The 15,485-nt window shown below is 40.0% G+C and overlaps 1 protein-coding gene across 1 annotated transcript in view; it reads left to right on the forward strand.

The window, feature by feature from the left end:
• XYLB (xylulokinase homolog (H. influenzae)) overlaps positions 1–15,485 on the forward strand; it is an 86,755-nt gene that overhangs the window by 23,581 nt on the left and 47,689 nt on the right. The window contains exons 14-16 of the mRNA XM_009322511.1: positions 1,546–1,661; positions 4,108–4,181; positions 5,586–5,682. Coding sequence (XP_009320786.1) covers positions 1,546–1,661; positions 4,108–4,181; positions 5,586–5,682 — 287 coding nt within the window. The remainder of the gene's footprint in view (positions 1–1,545; positions 1,662–4,107; positions 4,182–5,585; positions 5,683–15,485) is intronic.

A 15,485-nucleotide genomic window follows, 5' to 3' on the forward strand; every position in this document is an offset into this window, starting at 1 on the left:
CCAGGAACCTCCCGGATTGCTTATGCCCTGCCGTGTTGTCCCTCCAGCAGATGTCGGGGTGGTTGAAGTCCCCCCATGAGGACCAGGGCTTGTGAGCGTGAGGCTGCTCCTATCTGTCTATAGAGGGCCTCATCTGCTTGGTCTTCCTGGTCAGGTGGCCTGTAGCAGACCCCCACTGTAATGTCACCTGTCCCTGCCTTCCCTTTAATCCTGACCCATAAGCTCTTGGTTGGCTCCTCATCCATCCCCAGGCAGAGCTCCATGCACTCCAGCTGGTCATTGACATAGAGGGCGACACCCCCTTCTTGTCTCCCCTGCCTGTCCTTCCTAAAGAGCCTGTATCCTTCCATCCTAACACTCCAATCATAGGAGCCATCCCACCACGTCTCCGTGATGCCAGTAAGGTTGTACCCCTGCAGGCGTGCACACATCTCTAACTCCCCTTGTTTATTCCCCGTGCTACGTGCATTTGCATAGAGGCATTTAAGTTGGGCCCCCGATGAAGCTGTCTTACTGGCTGGAGGTCCTTTGTGCTGCTCTTCAGGCGCTCTCCTGCTGACCTGTGATCCTTCTTCAGGCTCTGGGCATCTATTGCTGGCCCTGACATCCCTGGCAGGAGTGGGATGGATTGAGATTCCCCTCCCCCGGCATCTCTAGTTTAAAGCCCTCTTCACCAGCTTGGCAAGGCTATGACCGAAGATGCTCTTCCCCTTCTCTCCCCGTCAGCCTCCAGTAGACCAGGTTTCTCAAAGGGAGTCCCGTGGTCTAAGTAGCCAAACCCCTGGCTGTGGCACAAGTCCTGTAACCATTTGTTGACTCGCCAGATTCGACTGGCCCTTTCAAACCCCTTCCCTTTGACTGGGAGGATTGATGAGAAAACTGCCTGCGCTCCTGAGTCCCTTACTGCTGCTCCCAGGGCTCTGTAGTTCTTGATAGTCCTCAGACTGCTTCTGGCTGTGTCACTGGTGCCATGTGTCATCTGCAGATAGTCCAAAACTACGTATTCATCTTGGCTGCTGGGTGCAACCAGACTTGGTGAAGCCCTTTACGGGAGTGCTGGCACAGTGCAGAAACACAGCTCCACAGGACCTGCCTCAGGGCCAGCACGATCAGAGCTCCTGCTGCTGCTCCGTCAGTGCGTACAATGTGTTCTCCAGTGCTTTAAGCTCCAGGAGACCATAGTGAGTCAGGCAGTGATCTGCAACTCCTGTGCATGGAGCTCTGAGGAGAGGTCTTAGCTGTTCGGAGATAACCTGGGTTTAGCATGGCCTGCCAGACTTGGTCTAAGCTGACTCTTTGGAGAGAAGTATACCAGCATCTCTGCACTGTGTTCCTCAACATGTCCTGTAATACTTGTTTTCTCTCTTGCCTAGTTTTCTCCCTCTCCATCTCTTTCCATAATGAAGAAATGATTGTATCTTTTAGCTTGCCCAGCTGTGTTCAGCTGATACAATGAACTCCAATATTGAGTAAAACAACAAATTGCTTTAAAAATCTAGAGCCAAATGTTTTGGAAAATGCTTATGGTATGTTTGTGTATTTCAGCTTTAAGAACGGCTCTCTGATGAGAGAGAGGATCAGAGATGACTGTGCTTCAGGCTCCTGGGATGAATTCTCCAAAGCCTTATCGTCTACTGTTGCTGGAAACAACGGAAACTTGGGTATGAGCCTTAGCAGGGCTGGGAGTTCCAGGGTTTGCTTAGACACATGGTTTTGTGGGACTTGTACCTACTTTTTACTTGTCATGATAAAGGCCAAGAATTAAGTTAACTAGAGCAAGGGAAATTCCTAATGTGTGCTTAGAAATGCTCTGTTGGCAAGCTAAGTGTCATGATAGTATTTTTCTTCAATATTCACTAAATAAGAAAATGAGATTTATGGAGCTCTTTTGGTCGTTGAGAGGGCGTTAGTAGCATCTTAGCTGTAGAATGTTTAAAACTAGTGATTTCTGAAGGAGGCGTTTATTAAAGTTTGTTTCTTTTTGCTGAAGACTCAAACCAAGTGGATTAAGTAGCTCCATACTATTTCTTTCTCAATCTTCAATGGTTTTGATCTCTAAACATTACTCTAGACTCTTGTTCAGTGCATGTGAACAAAGCAATAACATCAAACGGTGCCTAGATTTTCTGCATTTTCCCCAATGTCTGTCACAGTGTCGTTTCATCCTTGTTTTTTCTCACATTATGCTAAGTGAATGAAATCCAATAAAGTGATGGTGGAAGTATTTTAAAAATATTAATAAACCCATGTATTTGAAGTTTTAAGTTATTTTCTTTCCTACAGTTTAACATTTCACTGGTGTAGTATATAGCTCTGAAATAAGTTATTCAAAGGTGAGCATGTGCGTAATCAAGATGAAGAATTAACCATTACAGAGCTGGATTTGAAATCATTGCAGTCATACTAGATCTGAATTGATATGATTAAAATTGATACAAAAAATCCGTAGCTAGCAAAGTTTTTTAATGTAGGTATTTAAGCTATAGAAGACTTCATTCCTTAGGAAAGTGAATTTATGATATGGTTTCTTGACACTGTGAGGTTAGCACTGATTTAATTTGTAGAAACTCTGTTATGTTGTGTGTCAAATCCAGTCTCTGTGGGGTAATAAAATGACCAGGAATCTCTTTTCACTAGAAGACAAATCAGTTCGGGTGTTTCAGAAAATGGGAAGAAGTTATTCCAAAACCCAAAGTCAGCCACTTCAGTATTAAAAACATTGGAAGTTGATGAAAATAGTTTTACTGATTTCAGGGATATACCAGGACACTGCCTTAAAGTTTTAAAATTTGTATTATGGCATAGTCACCTGTATATCTCAGTCCCCTACAAAAATGGGTGTTTCGTGAAAGTCATCCTCAATAACCTGCATGCTCGGATAACCTCTGGGTTATTCGAAGATACAGTATACATGTAAAAATACAGTAGTGTCGGTAATCTTGAGTTCCTGAGGGAAGCAGAGCAAAGAAGTAACTGATGAGGCACCCTCCCTTTTATCACTTGTTCCCTGCCGTGTGAGAAGATGCCCTGGAGGGCGCGGAGGTTTGGAGATGGGCAGAGGCAGCTGCTAGAGTGAGGCTGGGAGAATGAGAGGAAGGAGGGTAACAAGCAGGGAAGGGGGAGTGGTGAACAGATGAGGGTCCTGCGGCGTCTGGGAGGTACCTGAGAAGGCTAATGAAACCAGTTTACTTGAAGATCTCATCTGCTAGATTCAAGGTGGCAGCAGGGTCAGAAAGGAAATTTTGGGGATATATATTCCCTGGTAGGGCCTGCAGGTCTGTAACCCGCAGTGTTGCTTACTGGCAGGTTTTCAGAATGTTCAACCGAAAAGTCTGTGTGCGCTAAAGCACAGTACTGTTTTTGGTTTTTGGGTAGTATTCATAGGGCTGCTAGGGCAGCATACTCTTGTTCTAAAGATCTGAACCTTAAAAACTCTCCTTAGTTTCTTAGCTATTCTGTTCAGTTTTTCTGTCTTCATTTTCTTTTTTTTTTTCCTTTCTTGAATATCTTTTCTCACTAACCCTTCTTGCCATCAACACGAAATCTTTTTCACACTTTTTGTCTAGCTGTCTACAAAGCATTACTGCATTTCTTCAGATCCCATCAAAACTACTCAGAAACCAGCTCTGCTTCATGACTTAAAATATCTGATGTTCCCTAATAAGCTCATGAAACCTAATACAATGCATGAAGTGTTCCCATATTCCTGTACTCTTCTTACTAACTTACAATTTTTTCTGTTTTTTTTTTTTCTTTCACCCTTGCATCTGACCTACTGAAACTATTAAGATGTGTTATATATTATCTATGTTACTTGCATGTGTGTGTGTTCTGGTGGATGTGTGCTCTTTTGTAGGCTTGTTGTTTATTATATAGTTTGCATGCCTAGAGCCAGACATGCTTAAGATCCACATTTTTGTAAACTGAAAGTAGTTAAATTTGATAGATGTGTGGACTGAAATTAGTTAAGAAACAGTCTGTGTGGTGACTCAAATGTCTTTCCAAATACGTGATAAACATTTATTGTCATTTTAGCTGTGTGCTGAAATGAGATTCCAATTTTGGGCTAGGAGCAAACATGACACACTTTAATGTTCCTTGATGCAGGTTTCTACTTTGATGTGATGGAAATTACTCCTGAAGCAGTTGGCATTCACAGATTCAACAGAGACAACCAAAAGGTAGTAATAATCTAGTTAACGTCTCAAACCTTGAAGGAGTACTGTCAAGGCTTAAAATCTTTGCCATTATGTGGTGTTTTTTTTTTTTTTTTTTTTTGTCTGAGATACTTCCTTTCAAGTTTCATTTATTGATGCAAGTCGCTAGGATGATTTTTATAAGGAAGTATTTGGTCTGTAGCTTGAGAGTATCTACAGTGCAGAGTCTGAATTACAACTTATACGGTATTTTTTTTGAGGAAATATTTCCTTCACTGGAAAATGTGGATTTACTGAAACCAACACTGTTTTTGAAACAGGATTAACTTTAAGCTTATTGAGAGCTTAGTACGCTTACATGACTTAGTCCCCATCTTCTAAGTTTCAGACACACAGATAAGGATGTGTTGAAATTTGGGCTGTAATATTTTGTCTTTTATCTTGCTCTAAATGTGTATGTAAAGACCTTATTTTGCTGTCCTGCATGTATTGGAGTAACCTACAAGCTACGTGGTGGTATGTAAGTAAACACAGGCTCAAGTCCAATTGGAATTAAAATAAAAATTATGTTATGGAAAGAAAAGTTCTTTGTAGCTTTTTTCTTTTTTTCTTTTTCTTTTGAGGAATGAGTGCTGTTTAAACGTCCGGCTTTCTGGGTGGTACTGAAACTCGGCAGATGTCTTTGATCAATCATGACTCCCAGTCGATTAGACCTCACCTAGGTGAACAGAGATTGATACTATCTTGTGTTTGCAGTGTAGCACTAGTCTCCTAAATGCTCGCTGTTTAAATGAGTGCGTAATCACTTCTAGCTGTTACACAGGTTGTAGGCACTTATTGTAGTGCCTGGAAAAACTCAACTTTTTCTGAAAGATTCTTTGTATTTCTTTGTAGTTCAGTGTTTTCTTACTTCTTTTGTTTTGCCTTTCTTGTATTCTGGTTGACAAAAGGACAGAAAAATGTTATATATAGCAACTAAATAAATTAATGAAAAGATTACATGGTTTCACTTTTGTACAGACAGAAATAGATTTAAACTTTTGTGACATTGCTTAATGCATCTGAATTTTATCTACTTGCTTTAATTTTATATTTTTGAGATATTGATTCTTAAGCAGCATTTGGTGCTGAGAAATGCATAGAGAAGAGTTTACAATTTGCCCTAGAACCTTTTCCCATCGAGCATTGATTTCAAATTTGATGGATTTGCCAACAGCACCGAGGTTATGGGTTGAGTTCTCTGTCATGAGTCTTTAGGTCCATCTTGTGTGTATGAGTGAAGAACTGGGCCTAGTTGAAATCAGACTTCAGGGTGAAGACAAGGATAATCAACTATAAATCTGTCTTGTGTTTTTAACCAGTCTCCAGCTTGGCATTGTGTACTGCGTAAGGTGCTTGTTAACTTAATGCATTCCCTCTTTGATACAGGTTTCAGACTTTCCAAAGGAGGTGGAAATACGAGCGCTGATTGAAGGGCAGTTCATGGCCAAGAGGATTCATGCTGAAAAGCTGGGATATAAAGTCAGTAAGTATGATGAAAAAGCTGCAGAACTAAGGCACTAGAGATCAAACACAAAGATAGGAGTCCCGATGGTAATGTCAGTATTGTGGTTCTTGTCCTGCCTGACGGATACAGAAACTGGTATGAATTCTAAATTAGCCTTCTGGAAAAATTTTTGATGGTGTGTTGGGGGCAAGTTTTTGCAGATACTAACTTTAGAAGGACCAATGGTTTAACTTGAAGATGACTTCTTTTTCAAGTATTCTTGCTGTTTCATTGTTACTGAGCGGCATTGTCAATTTTTAAATAAGAGTTTGGGCTTCGATAGCTTGTTAAGTGAAAAGACGACCAGCCTTCTGCCTAAAGCACAGAAAATCTGAAATCTATGTTCAGTTCCTGGATCTGCCATAAGCTGGTCACTTATCTCTTTACCTCAGTTTTCTGTTAATAAAGCTGAAGCCCTTTCCCTGTCCTGTGATTTAGAAAGCAAGCGATGCTGCTCCCTGGAATTTATGATATGAAAGTTTTTAGCACATTGGAACAACAAAATCAGCCAGTATTTTACCTATAGAAGTGGGATCAGATCATTACTAGCCATGCAATTCTACAAAAAGAATAGAGGCAAGTTGGTAAGATGTTTTATTGGCGTTTTCTGTCAGTGTATCAGCCAGTGGCATCTTAAAAAAAAAAAACAAAACTGAATTAACTCGTCTTGAGGGTTTTTAACCAATGTTTTATTTTTTTAAAATCATATTATTTTTATATCCTGACCTCCTCCTTTACAAGCCATTGCTTGACTCCTACCTCCAGGCTTTTATCCATAATCAAGAAGGATAGATTTTTTTTTTTTTTTTGAGAGAGAGAACTCCAGGAGCTGAAAGTTGAGAAAATATAGTGATACTGGAACAAATCACAAGGTTTGGCAACACCACCTCATAAATTTACGCTGTAAAGGTTTTCCTGTTATATATTTTCTTATATACTTGAAACCGTTTTTATTTGGGGAAGTTATTTATGGAGACAGGCAGAGATCCACATAGATCATGTTCAAAATACCTGTTTATGCTTCATTCTTAGATTCTGCTGCACCAAAAGCTTGGCTCAAATAGCCTAGAAAGCTCATAGCTGAAGAGGATACTTTTGCACTCTGTAAATGTTAGGGGTTAGACAAACACCAGAGCGTGAGAAGAACTATTTAAGATACTAGACTACTCTGACACAGAAACAGGTAGAAATTATCTGTAAATACAGTTAGGCTAAGTAGGACAGCCAAAAACCTAACTAGTTTTAGGATGTGGCTTAATAAGCTTTAAAGAATTTTTTTTTTTTTTTTTTTTAAATCCTGTAGATGTCTACAGTAAAAAGGAGATGGATGTGATTGCATTGTGTTCCTGTAGATTCCGTGGAACCTTGTATGCTTTTGTTTTGTTGCATCCCAAGGGTCTTTTAGCTATTTGGTAACTGCCAAATGAGTTGTTTTAAAAAAAGAACTGCTGTACGTAGTGTAGGCTGTATGCATCTCCCACTTTTCCTTAGTGGTATTATTTAAATGTCATATTCTGTTATTTGTGTAGTGATGGCAGGCTTACATCTGCATTTGTTGTGTGACAGCTCTGAAAATGGGGTGTGTTCTGAATGTGTTTCAGGGTATGGATGAGCATTGTGGGAGTTACTCTGGTATTGCCAGACTTTCTCTTGTTTAATAGCTGCTGTTTTTCAGGCTGCTTTTTTGTTTTTAATGTGATTTAAAAGCTTATTTATCTTTTGGATGAAATATACAGTCGGGACCCTTGTGTTTATTCAATTCCTTTTAGGCCTTGTCTACATGGGGAATTTACTTCAATTTTTCCTGGAATCAAGCTGATTTACATTCAGAAGTGTAATCACAGCAGTGTAAATCTTGGCTTTTGTTGTTGTTGTTTACAGCAATGGGAGAATACAGTCGTAACTGCTCACAAGGTCTGGAAAGTTATATGATGACACCTATTAAATTGATCTGTAACAGAAATGGAAGTGACGTGTTCAGTCACAGCAAATGCTTTGCTGTGGTGTCCTGAGGTTTGTGTGCTGCCATCTCAGTGAGATGAGTCTGAAACCAGGCTAAGAATTTCCGTAGCTCTGGCACCAAGGTGCTGGAAAACTGTTTTGGCAGAGCCATGAACCTGCCTCTCTACGCTTGGGCCAAATGCAGTTTGGATGCCTGTAATCTGAAAAGCAGCAGCCTATTTGGAAGAGAATTTTGTAAAAATAAACAAATAAAAATCTGTCATATAGAGTTCTTGGTTATGCACTGTGAACATGACAAACATTAGATGATCCCTTAGAATTTACTTTCAGTTAATGAATGTACTATCTTGCTGGGAGCAGTATTTTGAATCCTCGGTCTAGCGAGCGCTGCAAGTAGTGCAGTGATACTGAAAGGGTGTTTTATATGTGTGGTTTTATTCCCAGTTTGATGTGTCCGGTACATTATAGATCTTACATAAATTACAAATAATAGTTTAAAAAAACCCCTTAAAACAGCTCTTCAGGTGCTGTTTGTGCTTGCCTGCAGGCACATGCACAGGTTTCAGTGCGGCTCGTGTGCCAGTAGAGGGCAGGGGATTCTGTCTCATGATTTTTCTCTTTGAGGCTGGGATGTGTGTGTCGGCCTTGTTCTGAAAATGGCACAGAGTCACCAGATGATCCTTAGGAGAAAAGTTAAACCTTGCATTAATCGTGATTTAAGGGTTTTAAAAGTGTGTGTCACTCTGTTCTAATTGCTCTAATCTTTCTCAATCAGATTTCAGGGGAAATCATTCAGTAACACCCTGTATCCTGTTTTGCTTATGTGCTTAAGGGGTGGATAGAGCGTTGTGATCTAGAAACAAACAAATGAAGTTTGCTCTGTCCCTGTTGTTTACATCCTCCGATTCAGAGATTCATGTAGATAAGGTGAAGGTTTGCTGTTCTGCCTTTATTTTCCTGGATTTTGATTGTATCATAAACACCTTCTGTTTTGTCACTTCCTTTTTCTGCTTGCAGCCATCCCCTTTTGAAGCTAAACTCACAACTGGAGTTCAGAGGCTAGTGATACAGACATGCTTGCTGTGTGGTTTGAGGACTCTCTGAAGTCAAACCCATGGCAACTTTATAGAGAAATGACAGCGTCTGCAGCTTAGTGACATAGGTGATCACAGCAGCTATAAAGCTGTCAGTGGTTCAGACTGATCTGCCAGTATATACTTTAATAATCTTGATGATCACTTCAGAGTTGCTTCTATTCCTGGCCAAGCAATCCTAAAATTCATATTGACACTGACTGGAGAACATTGCAATGGTCCTTGCTTGGACCTAGTGAAGCTGTCCTGGTGAAGATCCACAAAACTGATTATTCTTGGGAGCAAAATCTACCCCCCTGCCCATTGATGGGTGAAGTAAATATTGCCATGATGTATGTTATGTGCGCTGAAGGAAAACATCACACAGGTAGGGGTTCTGGTGTTGATCACACATGTAGTCAATAGATATTTAAATGATGTGCTGGTCCTACAGTGTAGAAACCTTCATGTCAATGGTAATCTGAGCACTAAGTCTATACATACTGGGTCAGCTGTGTGTGCTAGAGTTGTGTTAAATAAGCTTTTGTGGGACTGTAGCAGCAATTAATAAATCCTGCCTTGTAGGTAGGCTGATTATCTGGGGCGGGGTCTGTGTTGAAGCTGTCAGCTTTGGACAGGGCTTTCTGCCTTGACGTTATTGTGCCTATCATTGGGTTCATAGTACTCCAGTTGCCCGATGTGCTGTTCGTGTTGCATTTATATCTTTAGGAATCTGATTCTGCCACCTAACTGTCATCAGCAGGGGGAGATGGATAGAAGGTGCCAAATTTTACAAGCGCAAGCTTTGTCCATAAAATCCTGCGTCTGTGTTTATTATGTAATTTACAGTTTCTTACGTACATAAATCCATCACTTGCAAATAATGTTGGTGCCCTGAATTCTGCTGACTGTACTCAGTGCTTAAGTATTGGCTGGGGGGACACAGACAGGCCACTGGCTTTGCACTGTTGTAAGAATGAGCCAGTTTTTTTCCTTAAGTGCTACATGTTACTGGTGTTTCAAATGTGTGAAAGTACATCTTTCTGATTGGATATACAACGGGATGCATCCTTAAACCGAACAGCGGTCCTGCAGTGCTAGGGGGAAAAAAGGGAAATGTCAGAGCGTGCTGGGCCTGACTTCTCAGTGGTTAGAGTGGGAACTTACACCTTCTGAAGAGCTCAGTCTAAGATTACATGAGGGTAAACTCCAAGGTGCCAAATTTCCTTTTTCCTTCAGGTGGTGGTTTCTTCTGATGCTCTTTTCGGCAGGCTGAAGATAGTAATAATGTGTGGTTCTTTGTCCGCAGGGAAGGCAGTCTGATGGAGCGAAGGGAGCTCAGAAAATATCAATTAGTACAACATGGAGCGATTGTGTTTCATCGTTCATGTTGTCATGTGGAGGCACAGAAACCCGAAGGTGAGGTGTGAGGCTGTCACTTCACAGCAAGTGTTGGTCCAGTGGGGGATGAAGTAGCTCTCTGGTTTGGCAAGGCTTGGTGTCGCTGGTCCTCGGGACACTCTGAGGCTGGCTTTGTGTCAGGCTATGAGACAGGTTTTTCTGCTGGTAGTTGTCTTTGACGGACTGGCTGCTGTGATTGTAGTCTCCAAAACTCTTACGAATTATCAGGAATGTTGGGGTAATTGTTCTGTCAGTTGCCTGTGCCTTCACCACCAAGTGTGGTTCTACTCCAGTTGTAGCAGTGTTTTGGCTGAAATTAGGAACACTGTGAGGGAGGCCATTTTGTAGTTGCATACAGATTAAATTGATGTTTATGCCCTACGGGATTTAAATTTCTTAGAGAAATCAATACTAAAATGTTGTGTTGGCTTCGTGCTTGTCTCTTGCTGTTTGCTGCTAAGAGTGCTGATGGCGTTTCAGCAGCATGAGGGTGACGGCTTTGTTAGAGGCCTTGTGCTTCAGCAAGTGAATGAATCCAGTTTAAAAATAATTAGAAGACAGTGCCCTTGACGGGAGGTTGAAGTCCTCTGTTTAAAATAATAGTGAATAGTGGTAATGGTCGGATTGGAACATATATGAATAGGGATGGGGCAGAGCGTACCTCTCTGTATGCGGTACAAACAGACCATAAATACCACCCTTGCCATTAGAACTTAAGCCTATATTTTTGAGGGAGGAGTGTTGGCTCAAGAAGAACTTTCAAATTCATCAAAGGCAGGATCTTCCTCCCAGATAAGCCAGTGATTCTGCTGCAGAGGATATTTGTATTTTCTGATGAAACTTCTGGCTGATAAGAGTGCCAGTGTGAGATGGGCAATACTTTGCCAAGGACTTGACTGTATCCCTTCTTATTTCCCACAGAGCATCAGACTTTTATCATGTAGCAGAGCCTTCTAGGCATGATCAAGCAAGGCTTGGTTTTAAGCCAGTGATCTGGAGTAAAAGGTTGGTTTAGCTCATTACCAGTTCCTTGACCGAGTATTTTACAAAAAGGGCTTTTTATTATTACTTGGCTCAGGAGAGTACAGTATTTAACTAATTTTTACAAGGGTTAGATAAAATGTCTCTGAAGGAAATGACCTAATGTGCTATAAGGAAGCTGCTTACGTGCTCTAGAATTTTTCATGCAGTGGCTATTGTCTTGCTTTTATTTTGTTTTATTATTGTTATACATATACAGGAAACACAATGAAGACAGAAAATCTGAAGAGTTAATAAAAAGATTGGAAGGGGTACTATCTGTCTGTCTTTGCTGACACAATGATAAAATGTTGTCATTGTTTGAACAATCACTTTTAATGTTTGGTCAGCAAAAGACCAAGTATGTAAATGGTTGAATTCCTGTGCCCTGATGTTAGGAGAGATTGTTTATGGCTGTTTCAGTGGATGTACTGTTCAAACAGTACTCAGAAAAATAGTCAAGCTGTCAGCTGGCTGGTTTTGTTAGAGCTTCGTGGATCTCTAGAAGCTGGGGACGTGGGAATCAGTTGGGTTATCAAATAAATCTCCTTTTATTGCTTGTTTTTTGGGACTGATCTATAGTTTTAAATCCATTTAGATTAGCAAGGGAATGACATGATTGCGGTCTATAAGTACCTTCTCGGGGAAAGGAAACTTGATAGTATAGGACTCTTGAGCCTTACAGACAGAAACATTATGGTTCAATAACTGGAAGTTGAAGGTGGGCAAACCTCAAATGTCAAGCAAGGTGCAGATTTTTAACAAACTGAAATCAAACAGTGCAGCAATTGACAGTGGTGCAGTGAATTCTTCAGCACTGGCAGTTTTAAGAACAAGATGGTTTGGTGTTTTTTTTCCCTTCCTCTAAAAACAGGTGGTCTGGTGCAAAGAGATCATTTATGTCATAGAAGGGTGAGTTCAAAGGATCAGTGTGGTCCATTCTGTCTCATACACATGGGAATCTGCAAGAGATGCCATTGCTAGGAAGCTCATCTGATTCACAGCTATTTATACATTGCTTTGTATTAATCGTGTATACCAATAGCAACTGCTGGTATCACTGTAAATGATGCCCTGTGTTGATGCTTATTCTGCTTGTAAAATATGACACTTACTTTAGTTGACACGTATTGAAATGTTACATATTTATTATTTTAAATCTTTCTTCCTGTGTCTTTCTGTATTTTCATTTTTGTTGCCCAAATGTGACAGGCCTGTTAGTGAACTCTAATCAGCTCTCCCAAGATTCCCTAGTCCCTCCAGCTGTCTCTCCTTTTTTCTGGTTTAAGGTAATTCAGCTTCTCTTACACATCTCAGGTTATGCATCAGTTCTGAGCACTAAGTGTCTCAATGCTTTCAGCTACATCAACACACACTTGAGGTTTTTCAGTGTTAACAGGGCTTCTACTAGATAAGTCATTCTGTCCCTACCTACTCTATTTGCCTGCACATATAGTGATTTTTAGCTGTGATTGTGTTTGTTGCATGAGACTAAGCAAGGCAGTATTGCCTTACTTTAAAAGAGATTATTGCCTAAGTTTAAAAACAATTTTAAACATTTAAAGCTGTGGTTCCATCCAGACTTTGATTTCCAGAGGGCAGCTACTCAGTGCTTACTCAGATTATCTCAAGAAAAAAATAACCAACCACCCCCCACATTTCTTGTTTAAGTAAAAACCAAGTAAAACTTCACACATCTGTGGACAAGGGGAATTTTGCAGTCTACTTGTATAACTTTAATTCTCTTCAGAAATGAAAGAATTAATTTGGGCAGGTTTGTTTTTTTTTTTTCTTATTTCTGGCCCGTGGTTTTAAGAATGCACATGAAGGGTATTCTTTTTTCCGCCTTTAAACTATAATGTTATTTAGCCTGTATGTGGTGTGTCTAACTTACGCACTAGCAAAGGTGTGCATGGTGTATGTAAAATGACAGGTCTCAGCCTCAAGGCTTTCACAATGTCAGTTTAGTCCAAGTGTAAAGGGTGGCAAAGGATTGGAAGTTCACGAAAAATAAGCTTCAAGTGCAGTATGTACTTCTAAAGTTCTCTCTCTGATGTAAGAACAGAAATTTTTTACCTTTGCACTTGGAGGCTGGAATTTGGGATCAGTGACAGGACTGACCCGAAGAAGAAAAATCGGATGTGTGGAAGAGTGAGATTAGAGCATCCACAGAATTAATCCCTTAATGACATGGTAGGTGACGTGAAATTCCCGATCCCAGCTTCTGGGCAGTGATACCATTTTTCTCTTTGATGTTCAAAAGGCTGGACTTGACAGTCTCTTACAGTGGCCTTCAGCTCATCAGTGCTATACTTTTCCTAGTTGGAAAAGCTAAAGAATGGATGAAAGAACACAAAGAAAAAGTTTGCTTGAATCCGAAATTGTCTTTTTCTGACTGCACTTACAGTGATTGTACAGCATCAGACAGACTTAAAGTAAAACTAAACTCAGGATTACCTGCTGAGCATTGTATGTCAGTTACTACTCAAGTAGAGAGTGAGTTTAAAAATGGCCACTTCTGGGCCACTTCTGTTGGTTTTAGAGTATTTGTCCTCCATTTGACAATATTTGAAGCTTAATAAGAAATTTCTGAAAGCTGGAAATTTGAAATTAAAAATAGAAATATGTATATACATACAAGCAAAGGGTGGGTTTGTGATGGTTTTGTTTTTGATAGTGTCTCAAAGTGAAATAGTTCTTTAGAGGATACCTCTACTGCAGATAACTGCACTTGTCAACCTTTATCTGAAATGTTACTAAAGTGTAGCTTAACTCTTAGTGTTTCACCTCTGGGTGTGCCTGTCTCTGTTGATTCTTCTGCAATGCATAATTATTAGACGTTTTCAGAAGTTCTGGTGGATGAAAGTTCATTTAGCCCCTGTTTGTAGAAATCAGCTAGCATCTTTCTAAAATATAAATCTGTGCGCTTTTGTATTTCCACTTTTGCAGTAGCACTAAGTGAAAGGAACAGCTGCATAGGAATTTGAATGAGCTGAATGCTCTGTCTGAAAAACTCCACTAGAAGGTGTTCAGTGTGCGCAAACACATAATAATTGAATTCTTTCTTTTTACAGTGCAACAATATTACCAAAGGTAACAATACTAAATAATGTATATTCATTATAGAAGTAGTATCAAATGCCAGTATTATTTTGGGCAACAAATGAACTGACTTGGAAATACATTTGAGTTCCTTTAGCCTAAAGTTGGTAGCCAAATTTTCAGTGCACTTACCTATCTAGTCAATGTACTGCATCATTGATAGCAGCTTTCTTCGGGGTGTTCTCATGTCTTGTTTTCAACAGGTTAAGATCACTTTTGTTACGTTACAAATATGGGCTTTGGTGGTAGAGGGCTTTGGATCCTAGAGGTATCCATGTGCTGAAGGAAGGCTTCTGGGGGCTCTATTCCAGCACATCCTTGGCTGCCCTCGCTGTTTCCAGGATTGGGTCACTCAGTTCCTTCCCTCTCCATTGCTGGTATCTATTACCGAACAGATAAATGTCAATATTTATCTGTACATAGCAATTTCCATGTATGCATCTCAAGAAGTAATTATGGAAAGCTGGAGGGCACTCAGCATTGTTACAAATCAGCAAAGTATTTCAGTCCTCTCAGTGGCCATCTTAAAACATACAAATCAGCGGAAAATAATGTCGTATATTAGCCTGTGTAGTAGCAGTCCTGTGAGTAGCATTGGAATGAAGGTGGTCACTGGTCACAGAGCTGGAGGGATTTTAAAGGATATTTTCAAAAGCATTCACCCTCTTCACTCAAGGTGCTCTTGATCTTTTTCCTCTGTGTTTATTCTGGTCAAAAATGAACTTTTGTTGTTTTGAAGTGGTTCTAATTATAATGGTAATACAAATGTACAAGTGGAGAGCTGCTTGAGTAATCTCTTCAAATCAAGTGCACTTCTAGTTAAATGACTTTAGTTTACCTGCAAGTGAACACTTGTGCTACAGAGGAAGTGATACAAAGCTTTGTATTTCATACCTAATTTTGTCTGTGAACATAAAAGCCTGGTACCCGCTGAAATGCAGGTAAACAAGTGAAACCATTGTTTTTAAGTATGACACATTAGAATAAAAAAATTGCTGGAATATCTATTTGAAAAGGTGGAATTGTGTTTTTAAGTAAATTGCAAGTACACAGGACCTAGTGGCTTCTTGTTTATTTTTGTGTGTTAAATTCCCTTTTTTTTTTTTTTATTCATTACTTAAAGGTATTAATAAATTCTTTCAACTACAGTAGCTGCTATGAGCTGTGATACAGGTCAGTGCAAATTTTAAGTGTTATCTAGGCTGTTACTTAAAAGTGTAATAA

This window comes from Pygoscelis adeliae, unplaced genomic scaffold (assembly GCF_000699105.1).
Source record: "Pygoscelis adeliae isolate BGI_AS28 unplaced genomic scaffold, ASM69910v1 Scaffold123, whole genome shotgun sequence".
Classification (NCBI taxonomy): Eukaryota; Metazoa; Chordata; class Aves; order Sphenisciformes; family Spheniscidae; genus Pygoscelis; species Pygoscelis adeliae.